The sequence below is a fragment of the Ursus maritimus genome, unplaced genomic scaffold, assembly GCF_017311325.1.
Source record: "Ursus maritimus isolate PB19 unplaced genomic scaffold, ASM1731132v1 scaffold_4, whole genome shotgun sequence".
Taxonomy (NCBI): Eukaryota; Metazoa; Chordata; class Mammalia; order Carnivora; family Ursidae; genus Ursus; species Ursus maritimus.
In genome coordinates this window covers 14,956,740-14,976,180 of record NW_024426552.1, presented here as the reverse complement: position 1 = coordinate 14,976,180, position 19,441 = coordinate 14,956,740, and the positions used below count along the sequence as shown (strand labels likewise).

Below are 19,441 nucleotides of genomic sequence, written 5' to 3'. Positions count from 1 at the left end.
AAACTAGCCCTGTTATTAATTGTTTATAACCTCAAAATTCTAACAATAACTTTAAATTGAATGGGTGGTCTAATGCACCACAATGGGCATGAGCTTTGTACTTATTGTTTATTCTAGTATGCTTATGAAGGAATTCTCTTTAACACAGTCATCTTATTCAGAATGGTGTTAAGTTCCTGGTGTGAATTCTATCAAAGATAAAAGTGACAGGCAATAATGGTTGACTGCTAAAATCAACTATAATCCTAAATACAATTTGGAAAAGTAAAGTCTCTAATATATTTCATTGTCATTCTGTATAATTCATCATATTCCTGGTCCCCCCAAATTGGTGAATTATCCATTTACAAATCATATTTTGAGAGAGGTAAGTGCTCAGTTTCAAAATACTACATTTATATCTTTATGTAAATTGCTTTGCATTAGTGCCCATGCTCTGCATCTAGACTTAAAGAAAAGATGGTAACATTTCTCTCAAAGATCTTTTTATATCTTTTCCAATTTTGGATTTATTTCTTGCTTGCTTTATCTAGGGTTTCTATCTTAAGAGCAAATAACTGTTCAAGAAATTGAGTTTGGAATTTCTGCACTGCCATTCCAAATAGTGCTAATTGGATTTAGTATATAAGGTGCTTCCTTCTTCTCATTAATAAATGATGGGGCTACAGTGCCAACAGCACCTGGCAGGGATTCAATAGCTCTTTGCTCTAACTCAGAAATGGCTCTTCTGGGCTTCTAAGTCAATAGACTGTTACAAAAAAGGGCAGGCGTCTTTAAACCCCCCAAACTGAAGACAGATAACGCAAACTAAAAACTACCTAGTCCTAGAAAGAGATGACTCACCTGTTCAATATCATTGTTCTTCCGTGATTTGTATATAAATTCTCCGATGGCTACAAATACAGACAGGACCAGTCCAGCAGCCAGAACAATGAAGATGCCCCCAATATTTTCTACTCCCAGAGCACTGGCCTCTTTGCTGTCTTCCTCGGGGCAGCCATTCCCCCGCCACCACTTCTCTTTCATCATATGCAGCTTGCCTTCTTCTTGTAACTGAAGAATAGCAATTGTGATTTTATCCCGGTAAGGCGAGCCTGGAAGTAAGGTCATTGGGATGTTGGTCACCAAAGGGTTGAAGATGTCAAGAGGGATTATTGTCTTAAAGGTAACGACTTTATGGCTGTTGGGAAACCCCAATCCACAAATTGACTGGCAAAGGGCAAGGAGGTTGAACTCTATATTTTGAAGGCTCCAAATAATTGGAAAGTGGATAGCTGACATGCTGAGATTACCTCTTGCCCAGACTGTCTGTTTCTTTTAAATAAGGAAAAGCTGAGCTGGGAATTCTGTGACATACCTCTGCTTCTGGTGAGCTTTTTATAAATCTTTTCCCATGTTGGGGGATTTTGTTGTTTAGATTCTATTTTTTCTCGGTTGTCTAACATCGTGACAGCCTGGCTAGATGATCACCAGTGCCATCTTGTTTTCTTTCTAGGGCAGCAGCTAGACATTTCCCAGTCTGCCTTACAATTAATTCAGTGTGGCGAAGTGACCAGTTTCTAGCATTCAGGGCTAAAGCGACGTATGACTATTTCCAGTCCTATCTCACATTCTCCCAACATGATCCTCTACTTTTTCCATTTCACCAAATATGCGGCAGGAAGAAAAAGACTTCAAGTCACTAGGGATAGTGGAACCACCAATTGGAAGGAGTTCAGGTCCCAGGATGACTGCATGAAACAGTCTCTCTTTCAATGCACACTGGACCACAGCAAGGTCAAGAAACACACATTTATGGTGTAAGCCACTTGAATATAGCAGATGTTAGTTATAGTAATTAGTCCATACTGTCTAATACACTTAGTAACATACCATTAAGATTAGGTTTTGAATACTTCAAAGGTTCTAAAAATTCCTCTAGGTTTGGAAAATTTACAAGGGCTTCACTGATATCTTTTATACCCAGTCTTCTAGTAATGTCGTTGAACTTTTAATTATGTTAGGGTTAGACAGTACTGACACCTGTTGGTGGCCATAGCTTGCCCAGTACTGGCTTCCTATACCAATTAATACAAAGGGAGAGATTAAAAGATGGTAAGATGCATTTACTCAATTTCTCATTGGATGCTAAGAATTTTTGTTGGTATTTCTTCTACTTAGTAAGAAGGTAGTACACCTTCGCTCTTTCTGTTGCAAACTTTAAAGTTCTTCTTGGCAGAAATAAAAAGATGCAAAAAATCAAATAGCAAATAGAAAAATGGGTCATCTTAGAACCAGAAAAGATCTTAGAAATCATATAAACCAGTCCATGTATTTTAGCCTTGAAGAAATTTAGGATGTGAAAGTATGAATAAAAGTACTAGTTACTGGCAGAGGCAAGGACTTAACTCATTTCCTCTTACTTCTCACCTCGTGTTATTTCCCTGAAAGCTGCTTCCTCTACCCCGCAGCCTGCCCCTCTTCCTGCTGTCAGCCTCCACATACACAAACCTTATGTTCTGTGACATGTTTTATGTTGGAAAAACAGAAGGTTAACATTGTGGCATTTGTCATTTTTCTTTCTTTCCTCCCAAAACTTCCTTGTCAGGACTCAAAATCAAGTTTAAAAGAAGAGTAAAATGTTTTGGAGTTAGATTGTAGCTTGTCAATTAGAAGAATGGATTTTTGGTGAGAAAATGGCTCTTGTAAGCCAAATTAAAAGATACTGGCTGCTTGCTTAAACACCCCCAGAATAACGGTTAGTGTCAAAATTAGCACCATTCACATACCCATAGCATGTGAGCAATTAAGTGAACCAGGAGAGCTTCGCTTTAATGTACAAGAAAATGTTTTGAAGAGTGTAAGAATCATTCTTACGGGAGCGGTTGCTGCTGTAATTGTAGCAGTATACACAGTGGGCACTCAATAAATGTTGACTGACGCTCTCCTCCTGCCTTCAGGCTGCACGGTACCTAAAACATTTCGGACAGAGGAGGATCGGATCTCCATTTAAAGTTGTTCTCTAAGGAAGGTAATTTCCAGCCTCCTGGTAACCTGTTTAAGCTGTAACTGCTTTCATTCTCTCGAAGTTTTATTTTAAATCCCTCAGGAAGCATGTTTCCAGAGCCTCTGTCCTGAGAGTCTCGAAGAAGCAAAGTCTTCAATTTTGTGTTGTGACTGACCTGACGTTGACAATCTTCGACCATGGGAGAGTTTAGAGCCTTCAGGGGGTCAGTGAGGGCAAAAACAGAATTGTGTGGAGAATTTTTTGTATCTCAATGTATTTTAGCTTCAGTCTTGTTGTTGTTGTTTAAGTGGACTGAGTGACATCAGAAGTGATTTATTACAAGTCACTTGAAAAAATATATGTGTATACACACAGACCTTCCTGAATAGCCACTGAGCTTTTGTAAAGAGTCAATTCATCATAGAAGAAACATCTCACAAATTTATCCAACAGCTGTATTCCCAATGGATGTATTCTCTCTGAGGTCTGCCATCTGTTCCAATTATTCCTTCATTGTTTTTGGTTTAAAAGCCTGACAGGTTTATAACCAGTATGAAAAATTCCTGGAGTATATTTCTTTTTTTATCTAGGGAGGGGAAAGAGCTCTTCGACTTTGGAACTTGTGTGTCAGAGTATGGATGAAGCTGGAAAAAGTAGACTGCATTCGAACACTCAAGTCTCTGCATCATTTAATAGACAATGCAGTGATACTCATTGAGCCCCAAGCACATGCGGGCAAAGTCATTTTCAAATTGCTGCTTTCATTCAGGAGTGTTGCAAAAACCTTGCTTCCTTTCCATTCTCCCTACTCCCAAACTTTTAACTTTAGCGTTACATTCACTCATTAGAAGAAACGTCCATTGAAAGTCTCATAGTAAAGTACAGATATTCTCAGAAGGAATGATACACAGTTATTTTCTGTCAGTATTAAAGATAGGAAATTTGGTGAGCAAAGAGGAGTGTTGAAGGTGGTCAAAGTGGGCTTATGGGGTGAAAGATAAAATGAGGAAAGTGCCATTTTCAACTCTGTAATTTAATCTAAACATAGTTCTATTCAGAAACCACAGTTGCTTCTCTGAGAAGGTGCAGAATATAACAGAATCAATCTTAAGGTCTTGATTTTGAAAAGATTCAGGTAAAGGCAGCCACTCCCGGTATTTTTGTCTGACTTATGGCCCATTTAATTAAAATCAGCAGTTGTGGGATATAAAAAAAATAGCATCTGTCTAACTCTCCCCATCCCTATTATGGAAAATGAGGTGACAAAGCTTGGTTAGGGTGATAGTAGATTGTTTTACAAAAGGAGCCATAGCATTCTTTTAATTAGTGTCTAACAATCCCACTGGGCCTCCGGCAGAGCATGTTCACTTAATCATAGGAAAGTCTACCACTCGGGAAAAAATATATACACTTTATTAGCATTATTGGTATTTTCATCAGGGAAAGTTATTGAAAATAAAGGGACAATAAAGTAGTTATAATTTCCCTAGATCGATCATTCTTCAGATTTATTTAGAATACATTCTTGATGATAATGATAATATTAATAATAATAATAAGTTAATTTCTCCATACCATATATTTCTAACACCAGCTAGACAGCAGGGAGTCAAATTGGTTGCGTATTCACAGTGAAAGGTAAAGAAAGTTGATCTTTATCTGGTTAATTAAATTAATATTGATCAAAAATTGAATATGGGATACATAGTCTTTTTTTTTAAAATGAATTTGTGGTTAAATGTCCTAACATTTAGGATAGTCTACGTAAAATCTGATATTTTTAAATTAAAAATGGAACATCTAACAAACTTGTGTTCAAATTCCCACGTATGCAATTGACTAGCCTGAAAGACAGCTGCTGCTTCGGATGACCCTGTGGTCTCTAAGTTTCCATAGTTGCTACCATTCCTTATTGCTTCCTCAAGCAAACAAATTTATTCAATTATGATCTCTGCTTAACCTCTATAAGCATTTGAGTTTGTGATCTTTGTGTAATGTTGAGGGTTGGACTGGGCAATTCCTTTCAAACAACAAAAATAATAATGTAAATGAGCAAAACTAATCTACCTTGGATCCTTAATAATATGACTTGACCGTAACCGAGATTTCTGCTTACTAGACTACACTGCTCTATGGTGGCCCCTGATTCCTCTCCTTTGGAACGCTCATCACAAAATTGCCAATGATTCACTTGAAAAAAGCAAATTACCACCGGTGACTCTACTCACCCAAACCTTATATGGTACAGTTTTCTATAGAGAGAGAATCCATAATTGTCTCTTAAATATACGATATAGTTCTATATGTTAGACATGCAAGAAAACCTTGCTATATGGGTCTGTATGCCTACAAGGCAGTAATATCACTAGGGAAAACAGTAGCACAAAATACAGAAATAGGAATATTTGGAGGTTTTAGATAGTTATCCTTGATTGTATCTAGCATATTGCCAAATAATTATAATTTAATCTTTATCTTTCTTTTTTTATGGATATAGCTTTGGTTTTACCTCTTTTGACATAGAATTTTAACCTTTTCAGTTTTAGCATCTATATGCTTAATTAGTTTTGTTATATTCCACTATAATTTAAGATAGCAAAACTAGATAGGCATGTATAGGTCTTGAAGACAATAATGTCAAGAGGATTAATCAGGAAGATATCCTTTAAAGATATTTTTTGAGAGTAAAATAATAAGATAGATAGACTCAACCAGATATCTAATGGTAGAGCTTGAAAGAAAGAGCGAGTTGAAAGTTCAGTAAGTTAAATATCTGGGAATTGTCAATTCAAAACATGTCTCTGACCTACATGGGCATTTCCCTATTGATTAGTCCACTAAAGGTATTGCAAAACTTCTTAGAGTGTGGAGTAGATATCTCTGAGTTCACTCCCTTCTATTATTCAGAATTGACATTGCCCATCTCAGTCTTGGCTCATGCCTTGCCTCGCTTACCGATAGGTGTTCCCACTCCATAACCTTTGGAGTCAATGAGGCCCCCAATCTGAGTGAGGTTGCAGTTTCTCTGCGTCACATACTCAATGCTGGTGGACTCCATCAGCAGGGCGTAGTCGGTGGTGAGTACTCGTTGGATCCCTTCATCACTGTTCTTAACCAGGGCAGTCTGCTGCCTGCTGCTCATAAAAGCCCACATCTTCTCATAGGTGGATATCTTTGATTTCTGCAGGGAAAGAAAGAACACCCGCCAGCAGAAGAGTGCTGAGAAAATGCGCCCTAAAGCTATTCAAAATCCCAGTGGTCCAAATAGTATAGAGGTTCTTTTGAGGGAGGAAACCAGTATGGTTGATTCTTGACTTCAGTTTGGTAGTTGAGAAGAGCCCCATTTACTACAGGAAAACACTGGAAGCCCTGAGGCAGCTATGGAGGAAAAGGAGGAGATCTTGCCCATTAATAATGTAAGGCATTGGCTCAAAGTCCTTTTGTTGCTTTCAGTTAGGGAAGAAAGAACACTGATATCAATGGCAGCATTTGCCTAATGAACTGTGGCCATCAAGAACAAGTCCTCAAGGCATACTGGTACAAGGAGTGGCTAGCTTACTCCAGGACTCTACTCACTAACTCCATTCCTCTTCAGTCCCTTAACTTCAGCAAGCATTGTTTTACTATTTTCTGGTACGTATGTCTCTATACCCGATACAGCATGCCTTTGCTGGGGACAGCCCTGAGATAAATCACGTGCTATTGCTGCTTTGTTTATGAAAGAACTGCAATTCACTCTTATCTTTTCTGGAAAACTTAGAATATAAAAGTTCTTGTCAAGTTAAAATTCAGATCAGAAAATTCTTTGTACTGTATTTATATTTTTTATGTACATATTCCATTTTAATTTCAACTATATTTTAGAAAATGAGGACGGAATATTTCATTACAAAGTGTTCTATGATGTTGTCTTTCCCCTTATTCTTCAGCTTTTTGATAGAATCAATAATAAACCATAAATATGATGCATATGATAGATGCATCTGTACATTTCATTATCTCATTATCTTACTTTCTTTGTTAAAATATACTGCCTTAGTTTTCATATTGCTTGGATATGGATTTTCTATTCTTTTGAATAATGATCTATGATTAGACATTTTACATTTTACTCTGTAATTTCCATATTTTTCCAATTTTTTTCTGAATTTGTCTTCCTTTGCATCAACACTCCCCTCCATTTATTTTGAAAATGAAAGACATTATGGGAATTACTGATAATTCTGAGCTAATTCCAGCCCCCACACATGAGACCGCTTCTTTGGCAGGCATAGGGTATATCATCTTAGGAGTGCAGAGAAGCTTAAAACATGATTTGGGGCCGTAAGCAATAAATGGAATACCTGTGGCATCAACTCCAGCGTGGTTATTCATGCTCAAGTGTTCCTGGGGGCTCAGTTAATTCCTAACTCTATTTAGGACCTGGGTTAATTAATGCCATGGGCTTTATGAGTTAAGGGAGGACAGATGGCTTTATTTTGGATTGTTAGGCATTTGAAGATCCCCCTGAGAAAGGTCTTGTGAGACAAACAACAATTCAATAAACAGTACCTTGTAGATACTGGTATTTTGTGGAAGCCATTCTATCATGATTAGGCCCCTGTGAATTACTCCTCAACCCCAGAGATATCTGCAAATTGGAGCTCATGTCTCCATGACAAAGGCATGTTTTTTGGGATCAAGGTCAATGCTTCATTTGTTGTGTGATTTCAACCTCTAAGTGATGGATAATACTAAATTTGTAATAAAGAGCTACTCTAAGGAGGACAGGGAGGTCAGTCTGTCTTTTGGTAGTAAATACACAGCTAAGAAAATTTTTCCTCTTTCAGGAAACTACACTAAGGGAAAATAATTTTCTTAGAAGTATGAAATTTTAAAGTTGTCAGAGACTTTAGAAACTGACTCATTCAAACTGCCATTTTCACAGAGGAGGAAACTTTGGTATAGAAGCTTTGGAGACTTCATGAAAGTCACAGAACTAGTCAGTATCAGAGCTAATACTGGACGCCAGGACTCCCGACATCTAACTCAATGCTCTTTCCACTGGACCATGACGGTCTTGGGGAAGCGGATGTCCTTATTGCCAAATTTCCTCTGAGAATGATTTTAATCGTATTTGCTCTACCTACGACAATATAGCTTAAGTTCATGGACTCAGATTATTCCCTGACGCAGTTTGCTATTTTATATCGTGTTAACACAAACTTAGAGTCAGCCTCCACATTAAAAAAAAAAATCCCATGAAACATCCATTTTTTAATCATATTTAACTTTTATTAAAAATGAATGTTGTAAATAGTTAGAAAACTAGATTTTTAGTTTAGGGAAGTTGAGGACAAAACAAAGTAAATGATGAGTTCATTCATGGTAAATAGACAAGTGTGGGAAGTCCAGGACTTCAGGGACATGGAGGGAGATGAAAAGATTCAACTCAGAACCTACAAGCCTGTCATGGAGCCCCATCAGGTATGTTCTCAAATCATCTGCTGTGGGGGGTTGTCTAATTTCTCAATACATGGCAGACCTATCTGTGGTCCTACTACATGCAACTAACATACAGCTTGTATAGTGTGTGGCTCACCAAGAGCACTCGACAGCCCTCAAAGTCATCTATATTCAAGGAGAAGTATCCACTGATCATGTACTTGATGCTACCACAACATCCATGAACTACAAAAATTCTCAACTCCTACTCTCAATTTCTTTTCTTGTCTCCTCACCGCTTGGTGACACAATGTTCCCTGAGTTAGCATGTTCTTCACACCGCAATCTGAGTAGGGCTGCTCTGTGGAGCTGGAGGTCATGGATTTAATTTAACCATATCTACTTCTTTCTTCTCAGAGTAGAAGATTATTCTTGACCCGAACTCCCTGTGGTGTGGGAGGGAAGTCTAGCTGGCATGGACTCCTTTGAAGCATTGAGGGCAGAACTGTTTCCCAGTAAGAAAACTACCACTTGGTAGAGGACTTGTTCAAGTTGAAGGTACAGGAAACGTTCTAAATTCCTTTGACCCCTCCTGCTATTCTTGATGGGGCTTAATGATGGTAAACAAAATAGCACCCTTTTGCTTCCAGTTAAAGTTCTTTTTCATCATTTAGAAGTTTTGCTCTTGTGGGGCTCCACTGTATTCCACATTTGGAATTATGGACTATTTGAGAAGCTGGGGAGCGTAGAGAAACAGAAAGACTCCTAAAATATGGCTACAGAATAACATTTTTAACTGTTAGAAATACCTGTATGTGGCTCTAGTACCTTAAGACACAGTCAGTTTTCCACCTTTGAAGCCTACAGGAAGAACTCCATGGTTGGAAGAGTTTCCCTTAAGGATTCTTCAACCCCTACTTTCTACTCTCTGGACCAACTCCTTCATATTACTTATGCAGGGCCTGACTTTGGAGACCCACAGAAGGTCACCTTTAGTTAGTGAAAGAGCACAGAATTAGGGTCTCTTTCCTCTTCACTTCTGAGTTCTGTCCATTGTCATGCCCTCTTCTGTAATGTTTATTTTTTGTTAGGTCAAAAAGTACTATTTTGGTAGTAGTTAGATTTATTTCTTTTTAACAGATTTTCCATTTTTAAGACACAAATCTTAATAATTCTTAAATGGAACTGTTTGAATGACAGTCAGATATTTTTATGCTTCTAAATCTTCTGTAGTCTCAGCCTGTTAAATCGTTTTAAATAATATATATTTAAAAAATAGAAACAGTGAATACCTCTTATTTCCATGAATATGTTAAAGGTTAATTAGAATATTTGTAAAGTACTCTGAGCTGCTTAGCAAAAGTCACCAAACTGAAAAGCCTTCATTTATTAAATCTGAAATCATCTTTTTTTTCCCCCCAAATACTGCAGGAGCATCAGATTTAGATAATTTCATTTTGCCTGGTTAAACCTGATTATGTGGCTATTCTGTTGCTGATGAAATGTTGTTGGCAAAGATTAAGCATATTTTCACCTAAAATCTGTTATAAGGGAGCATTACTGGATCTCCATTTGATTACCCGCATTTAGATCTCTTTTTCCCCCTATAGTGCATGCAAGTTAAACACTCACTGGGAAATGATTTACAATGTGTCTGTGTTCAGTTAAAAAGTACTTATTGAAAATAGTAATAATCACCAGAACATGCAGTGTTTACTGTTTGCCAAGCACTGTTTAAGCGCTTTGCGTATATTAATTCATTTAATCTTCACAGTGATCATATGAGAAAGATGCTATTATTATGCCTCTTTTATATGTGAGGAATCAGAACGCCACCTGAGGAACTGATGAAACTATGATTTGATTCCAGCAATCTGGCTCCAGGTTCTGTGTTCCTAACCAGCGGGGAATCGGCTATTTGTTTTCATATACCCAACAACAAACTCACGGTTTGGCTAATGTTTTAACAGCTAAATTTTCTAAAGAAACAATTGTAGTGAGTAGTGGTGCTATTTTCCTATGATAATCAAACTGTTGCACCTCTCGTAGTTGGTGTCTGATGTATGGAACTATATACATAAAGTCAGGCAGCTTACATTTGTATAGACAAAAAATTAGATATGATTATTTATATATATATCCATAACTCCCCATGCATACATACACACTGGGGATAAATTATTCATATTTGATCTTTGTTAGCTTATCAAAAATGCTATTATAAACATGGTGAATATGTGCATATTGAGCAAATAAAATGCCAAAAACAGTTACATTTTAAAATCTTCAACTTATTTTTTCTTTAGATAAACTCTGATTTAAGATAAATCTTGAAACTCAGTCAAAGACCTGGAAATCAACTATGTAGAAATCCAAGCTTTTGAAGCAGAGGCATCAGAGGTAAATAGTTTGTCTTTAAAAAAACCATTTTCTTTAACTGACAATTAAATATACTATTTCATTAAATAATCTATTCTCATGGAATTTTAAAAATATGATTTAATTTACAAAAATCCCTTTGAAAGAAGATCTCAAAAGAAAGCATCTCTACTTATAGTGAGGACCTCTGTCTTTCAAATGTATGTAGTATGATTATTACGGTTGATCACGCTCCTATCTTGAATTGATAGAAAGTTATGACATTTGCAGACTCTCCAAGGTTTTAAAAATTCATGTGCTCCCTTTAAAAAATTCCCTCAGTGGGATTTAAACACCTGTCTAGAGTTAAAACTCCTGTCTAGAGTTAAAGATTGGTCCATTACAGGCAATATACCAGGATTTGAAAAAGGTTAACTTTAATTGACCTCATGGATTTCTTCCCAAATACATTTTTAATGTACGGGGACTCAATATTTTGGGTACTGATGGTAAAATTAGCTGAATCTTTCCAACACAAGCTAATATCTTCTTATGCAGAGAAGTTTGAGAAATGTCTTTCATTTATGCTTCTTTATATGACTATTTCTGTCTGCAACTTGTCTCCCCATAATGGCTCATTGCTTCACTTCCACTGGTGTGGTGCTCAGTAACTTCCTTGAAATGTCTTTGGGGTTGATGACAGCTCCTAACCATTCCCTGGAAGGAGATTATGAACGTTAGAGAGTCCCGTATTCCCATAGCCAGTCCAAAGTCCCTAGACCATGAAAGCCAGAAATGACAAGTCTGTTATGATTTTTTTTAAACCTATTTTATCCAAGTCATTTGAGACTGAATCATGATCTAATCTGTGTAATCCTCTGGCTTGGGTCTGAGAGGATAGTGACTTATTACAAGGCAAGCTTGTACTGAGAAACATTTCTTACATGAGTATTTTCTTCCCCTCTGGCTCACGAGGACTTCTGGTGTTCACACTACTTCCTGTCTGCACAAGACATGCTCTTGAATCACACGTTGCGTGTGTTTAACAGGTCTGTGTGCGTCTCGTCTCTTTATTGCTCTTCGGGTCTTCAAGCTTTGCATACAATCTTATACCTGCCCCCCTCCAATGTCTTACAGTGTCACCCTCAAGCGTTATGACAAGAGCTATGACTGGAGATCCTGGAAAACATGTAAGCTGGAATGAATCCTTCTGAACTACCTTGCTCTGCTTCTCATCTGAATTCTAAGGACAGCCTTACCATCTGTTGGCTATCTCCCATCTGGAAATGGTTCCTCCACAAACACCATGTATGTACCTAGAAAAGCTTCCAAAAACTAAGGTTTTTGTCTGGCCTAGCCTCTGAAGGTCTTTGAGATCTTGGGCACTGGCACTCCCTCTAGACTTCTCTGTCCATTAGCGGAAGGCACACCTTCCAGAGATCACTGACAGTAAGAAAGTGGAGCAAAGACCAACATAGAGTTTTTGTTTTTGTTTTTTTTAAATTCACAGAGACTGAAAAAGTAGGACTGATAGCTAGGGGTAAGTGTTGGATGCTAATGGTGATGACATTGGTGGTGAAAATTATAATAATATCTAACTTCCTGATTGTTCACAATTTGCCGAGTAGTACTGTAAACACATGACCTGTTTAGTCCTTTATTCTTTAAAATAATCTTATGAGCTAGCTATTATCCTCAATAAACAGAAAAGGAAATCAAGGTGTGGAGCTTAAAGAACTTGCCAAGGTCTAGGTAGCTAAAAAGCAGCAAAGTCCGAATTTGAAGCTATGCTGTCGGGCTCCAGAGCGTGTAATCTGAAACACTTCACCATAAGTTTTAAATTGTATCCCAGCAATTGGTGTTAGGTATATCTCCTGAGAAGACTGGCTGGTATCCTCAATCTCTGAACAATGGACTAGCACCATTATCCCATTTGGATGTTGGTTTGCAAGGGCCACTGGGAAATCCTCCTTTTCAGGGCTCAAAATGTTCTTAGACTTTTTATGACAATGTTTTCTTCAATTGGAAAAAAAATTGTGACTTGCTGAATTGTCATCATGAGACCAGAGTTTAGACTATTCTGTTTATTCTGAAAGGTAATTAATAGAATTACATCAAGGAGAAAAAAAGAGAATTTTCACACTTTCCTTACCTTCTATGAGAGATGGAGAAAACTAGTGTCTTAGTGCTCCATTATGAAAGGGGAAGCTGTAGCTGGATGCCCTTGCTGTCAAATTACTTGAGTATAAAAGAGGAAATGGGTCATGTCGACCTTGGGGAAGCTACACCCAAGTTGTGTCCACAGCTTGGCCGTGAGCTGACTGATCTTTGTACTTCCTAAGATGCTGGTGGTGGTCTCAGGGGTTTGGAAGGGCAGGGAAAACCTTTATACCATTCAGGCTTTTGAAACAGTAGAAAGAACCAAGCAATTCTGCAGCAGAGAGCTGAGAAACCAATATAGTTAATATCATATTATTAACTAGTATTATCCCTAGTGGAAAATAAAAGGGAGTTTTTTGAAAAATTCTCTTAAGTGAAGTCTCTTGAAATTCTGAAATATTAAAACACTGACTTATAAAAAAAAAAGTCCATTTATTAATTGACAGCCTGACAAGGAGAAATAAAAGATCCCCTAACATTTGGAGAATTTCCTCAAACATCTTCAACAGTCCCTGGATGGTTGATAAAATACTCTGCCTCTCCTTAACCTTGTCTTGGCAATTGGCCTAGTGGTAACTGACACCCTTTGACCAAATGGGTATATATCATCCACAGTGCTTAAGACTTTAAGACTCAAAGTGCTGATGACCTTGAGAAAATTGGATGTTTAAAAAGCATCATTAACTGAGTGACCTTGGCCACAAAACTTAGAGTTGTTCCTTTCTTTATGGACAATATCAAATTCTAGCTGTCCATCTAAAGCCTCGTGAATGCACGTGGAATTGAATTTATGACTTAATCCTAGTTCTTTTGTGTAAATACAGCCCCTGATGACCAAGGTAGCTGTTCTATGTACAAATGACTCAGTGAAGGAAAACTGCTTCAGCCTCTCCTGTCTCAGAACAGAGTACCTAGAACAGCACTTGCTGAATACATGTCAGTTTATTCCCTCAACCTTACCTGAATTCACATGGTAGATAGTGCAATTTCACCTGAGCTACTTTAAACAATTAAATTTTGTGGTTTTTTTTTTATGTTGAAAATAAAATAAACCAAATCTGATATCTGAAGTTGTGCTGTCTGCAAAGATAGAAAAATCTAAGGAAAAAAGCCAATGGATTGTGATTAAAATTTTAGTGAGCAACTTCTGGCCACACTTTTCAAGGAGAAACTTCTCTAAATTCTGTGGCACAGAGACCACATATGAGGCAGTGTATTTTGTGTCTTCACAGATTTTGGTAATTTCTATAGTTCTTTCCTTCTTGCTACTTCCTATTCCATAGCTTTAAAAACAATTTAGGATCAACTTGAAAGCAAAGAGACAGATTTCTTCCATTTGGATGCTGCCAAAGGGAGAAATATATATATATATATATATATATATATATATATATATATACATACATATATATGTGTATGTATATATATATATACATACACACACACACACACATATACACACACATATGCATATACATATACATATACATATATATATATATATATATTTTTTTTTTTCCTCCCCCCTGGGAACAAAAGCACTTTAAGTTACACTGTGTGTGATAAGGAGATGCTTCTTATTAGAAGTTTCCTTGTGATTGAGTGGAGATGAGACCCATCTGAGCAAATGGCTGATGACCCAACAATGGATCAGAACGTGCTAGGTTAGACTGGGCAAAGGTGGTTTTCCTTATTCATTCAACAGCCCAAGAGAGGATATTGTCTTTAATTAAGAGAGAAGGGGAGGGAGTCCTGATGGCGCAGAAGAGGTGATATGATAATGAAGACCTGGCTCAGTACTGAGTTTTTTGACCATTAACGACAGTCGCTCAGTGACTCAAGGTGGAACTACTCTGAGAGTTGAAAGCCTGGAATGTTTCTTTCCCTTGTGGAATAATCCAGCTTAAAAACCCTGAGTGTGTATTCCTCTGAAGATTTCTGACAGCCTGCCTCCCTCAAGGGGACAACTAAATCAGATTTAGTCCTTGTTCTCTTTCTGCAAATAAATTCCCTTGTGATAAATAGGGTTGCCCGGCTGCAAGCTAACTTGTAAATTGGGGATCATGACCACAGTGTCTCTTCCTGTGTGCGTCTCTATTATTCCTCCTGCTCTGGTCTGAATGTGTCCCCCTCACATTCAGATGATAATCTTTAACCCCCAAAGATGCTGATATTAGGAAGTGAGGCCTTTGGGAGGTGTTTACGTGATAAGGATGGAGCCATTACGAAAGGGATTAGTGCCTTATAAAAGAGGCTCCAGAGAGATCCCTTGCCCCCCTTCCGCCATGTGTGGATATAACGAAAAGTCTGTGACCTGAAATAGGGCCCTCACTCGACCATGCTGACACTCTGATCGCAGACTTCCAGCCCCATGAAGTGTGAGAAACACATTTCTGTTTTTTATAAGCTACCGGGTCTGTGCTATTTCATGGTCGTGGCCTGAATGGACAAAGACACTTGTTTACTTCCCTTCCTTTGTCCTCCCTCCTCTGATGAATTCCACCTTTCTTAGAATTCATTAGTGCATTTGTTCATCTTTTGAAAACATGTTTTCTGAGTGCTTACTATGTGCCAGGAATTGTTTTAGGTTCTGGGGATTGAATGGCAAACAAAACAGAGCAATTCTCTACCCTCAAGGAGCTAAGTTTGTAGCCCGCTCTGAAGTTTGGCTGAACCCTGGCTCTTCTATTGACAGCTTTGTACATTTGGGGCAAGTTACTTAACTGAGCTGTGCCTCGTTTTCTCCATATAAGGGGGTAGTATTGCCTTAACTGGTCTTTATACTTGCCTTAACTGGTCTTTATAAGGATCCAATGAAATAATACATGTAAAGCATTTACAAACAGAGCGTGTGGTACGAGCTAGTGTCCTGCACACGCTGCTATGCTCCTTGCTGTTGTTGCTACTATCATCATGTTCTTTCTCCCTGAAATGCTTATTGACTCATCATTTGCCTGGCGACCTGAGAGACCACTTTAATTCGTGCCACATTTTCAGGGCCGAGGAGCAAGCAGGAGCCCTCTCTGAAAAGCCCCAGCGAGCAGAATTTGTGAGACTAGCACACGACTGTGTAGAAAAATGAATTATCCAACATACTGCAATGGATCCTGCTGGAAACATGGGGACCGGTACCCTTGATACACAAGAGGCATGTGAGCAGAAACAGCTCAAGCTGAGGCTAAGGGATGCTTTGAGAATACACAGACTGTTTGTCCAGTAGAGAAGTCAGATCCGTTGCTTTTGCAAAGGGCAGTCTGTCCCTCTTCTGTATTTGTAGTATGCATTCAGAAGGTAGCAGATTCTTCTCTGCCTCTATTTACCTATTTCCTGATACTTTAAAACTTTTTGATACTGGTAAAAGAGGGAAATCATTTCAGATATTTTTTCAGACATACCCAATTCTACTTTGGCAGTGTCCCTTGGCCCTCTATGCCTTGCAGGTAACCGTTCTGGATTCTGACAAGTATCATGATGAATCACTAGCTTGAGGTAACTTCTGTCTCTTCACACTATTGATTTTACGAAAATCCAGGCTTTCATAAACTTGGATAGCCATATATTTAATGTCATTTGTCCTTAAAACAACACTTGTCTAGGGAACAATCACCACACTTTATACCTTCACTAAATCAATGATGTATTTCTTAAAATGAAAAGAATGTTTAAAAATCATCTTTTTCTAACATAGGGGAAAAGCAAATCCCAACTTTTCATGTGACTATGTTTTCGATAACCCTTTGGCTTTTAAAACAGAGTAAATTTAAACAAAGTACTTAAAACAGAGTAATTTGTATTTATTAATCATTATTGTTAATTGATAAAATTTACTGCAGTAAGTAGTACCTATTTTGGTGAACTTATACTGGTATACAAAGTAGTGTTCCCTTTTTTTCTCACCCTTAGTTTTTTTGGTTCTAAATTAATATTCTTCACCAGTTTTTGTCTACTCAATCTTGGGGGGACAACTGCATCTTTGGTAAGCGAGGTATGCTACCTTGATACAGTGCTTTTTCTGGAGTTTATTTTGGTTGCACAACTGTTTTTTTTTTTTTTCTTCACATGAACAGTTAAAAGAAGGTTCTAACCCATCCCTGTCTAGCACCAAGTTTGCGCCTTTGAAAGATAATTTAGTTTCTGAAGGTTTTGTTTTCTTCATTAGTAAAGTGAAAGGCTGACCTTCATAATCTCTGCAGTGTTTTTGCTGTCTCTACAACTCCCTGGATCTATTGAAATCCATTCCCACCCCCCCCCCAGCGGAACTATTGTATCTGGGATTTTATAATAAAAGTACTAAGGCTTATTCCATAAGCAAGGCAGAAATCAGTTGCACTACTCTAAGTAAGTAATTAAAAAGGCCTGAACAAAGAAATGCACTTGACAATAAAACTATATTGACTTTAACTTAATTTTCCTTTCTATTCTCCTCCAATAGTCCCGGCTATTGGAATGCTTCAGGCCACCCTGGGGGCACTGTTCTTATTGGTGCAGATACAATATTTGACTGGCATCCCCCAGGGAATTTTTTTGGTTCCAAATCTTCAAATAAATTCCAGTATCGACACATTTATTTGTTATCTGCTTCTATCTCATTAAATACAGAACACAAAGAACAAAACAATGATGAAGTATTCTGTATTCTGATTATCAGAATTTCAGATTAAGGAATCTTTATTTTGTGGGTTCCATGAATGAGTTATTCGTTAATGGGTGGTTGGGCTACGTTCAGAAAACAGCATTTTCTTTTTTTCCCTAGTATAAAGGAAGAAGATACTGATCTGTAGATCTGAGTGTACTAAATTGGGGATAAAGAAAGCAGAGAAATTGCTTTATGCTGACTGTTGAGGGCGCATAGATTCCTTGTAATGGGAGTGTGTCATTATAAGTTTTATTAAAAAAAAAACAACAACAGAAAACAACTGCCCACATCTTTTTTTCCTTTTGAGAAAATATTTTAACTTTTTTATTCTTTTTTTATTCCACATCCCCCTCCCCTCAATATGAGATAACCTTTGAGAATACGTTGTCAGTTTCTTACCTTGAAGAAGGTCATTGTTGATCCATCTCTGACCGCCCCATATTCTATCTTGGTTTGCTTTGCCAGATCATCTGCTGAATCTATGGGGGATTCCATTCTCTCTACTGTCAGGAAGGCGGCCAGATTGGCAGTGTAGGATGAAATGATGATTAACGTGAAAAACCACCATATCCCTCCAACTATTCTGGTCGATAGAGCTTTGGGCATCAGCTCAGATCCTGTGATGGTATCATCAGAGTAAGAGTGTTAAACACAGTTAAGAGAAGAGGGAAGACTCATGATTTGACACTAGTCTAGGGAGATAATGCATTTTTATGACATAAAAATTATAAAGTCATTAAGGACTTACTCTCTTGTGTGTAGGTGAGATAGAAGTGTTTTTAAGAAAATAGAGCAAAATCTAAATGATCTTTGATCACTAATTGCAACTATTGCTTAAAATGCAGTTTATCAACATTTGATGGTATTAAATGTTTTTAGCCCTGAGCTATTACATGTCTACAATTTATAGAGTTAGTTTAATTGCTTAGATTTGGTTTGTTTGCTTGTTTTTCTTAAAAAGTCAATCCTAAGACTTAGGGGGCTTCTATTAAACTGTCTGATATACATCTTATTGTGTGAAATAAAATGTTATTAGTCTTTGTACAACTATGAAAGCTTGGAAACACTAACTTATTTTTGTTTAAGATTAAAGAGTGTGAGAAACTTATAAAAGATTAATATATTATGCCATTTGTCACATGTACTTTAATAAAACTTTAGAATTTTACAATCAAGTGAAATAGCATAAAGCTACACTTAACAGTAGATGAATCAATTTCCATTGTTTTATGTTACTTTTAAAGTCAAAATTATTTTTTTCTAAGGTATATTCTTGTGTGACTGAGAAGAATAGATTCACTGAAAAGCATACTTTTGTCCTTTAAAGTGCTCATTTTTATTTTTTATTAAAAAAAATTTTTTTTAGATTTCACTTATTTATTTGAGAGAGAGAAAGAGAGTGAGAGCAGGAGAGCAGGGTGAGGTCCAGAGGGAGAAGCAGACTCCCGCTGAGCAGGGAGCCCAATGTGGGGATTGATTCTGGGACTCTGGGACATGACCTGAGCTGAAGGCAGATGCTTAACCAACTGAGCGAACCCAGGCGCCCCAAAGTACTTGCTTTTAATTATACTTCAAAGACTGGTCATTTCTCAGGTGGAAAGGGGCTCTTCCGGGTAAACATACATTTTTAGATGTCATCCGATGTTTATTATTTGTAAAAGATAACATGGGGAGGCACGTAACATGTTTACGAAGAGACTCTTCCTCTCTAAAAGAAAGGGTATATGGGCCAAGTTTACCGACACAAAGGGTAAACATTTGTGAAAACTTTCCAGCTCAAAACTGTTGGTCAACCTGAACTATAGGTGTCTATGAATCCAGTCGTAGAATTATAAAGGGGCAGAAGGGGGAATACAGGGCTCACTCCAATAGTACTG

The 19,441-nt window shown here is 37.6% G+C and overlaps 1 protein-coding gene across 8 annotated transcripts in view; it reads right to left on the bottom strand.

Moving 5' to 3' along the window:
• GRIK1 (glutamate ionotropic receptor kainate type subunit 1) overlaps positions 1-19,441 on the bottom strand; it is a 361,961-nt gene that overhangs the window by 16,283 nt on the left and 326,237 nt on the right. For all 8 annotated transcript variants that reach the window (XM_040621050.1, XM_040621052.1, XM_040621051.1 and 5 more), the window contains 3 exons: positions 17,964-18,181; positions 5,942-6,167; positions 844-1,094 (listed from right to left, as the gene is read on the bottom strand). In XM_040621050.1, the coding sequence (XP_040476984.1) occupies positions 844-1,094; positions 5,942-6,167; positions 17,964-18,181 (695 nt within the window). The remainder of the gene's footprint in view (positions 1-843; positions 1,095-5,941; positions 6,168-17,963; positions 18,182-19,441) is intronic.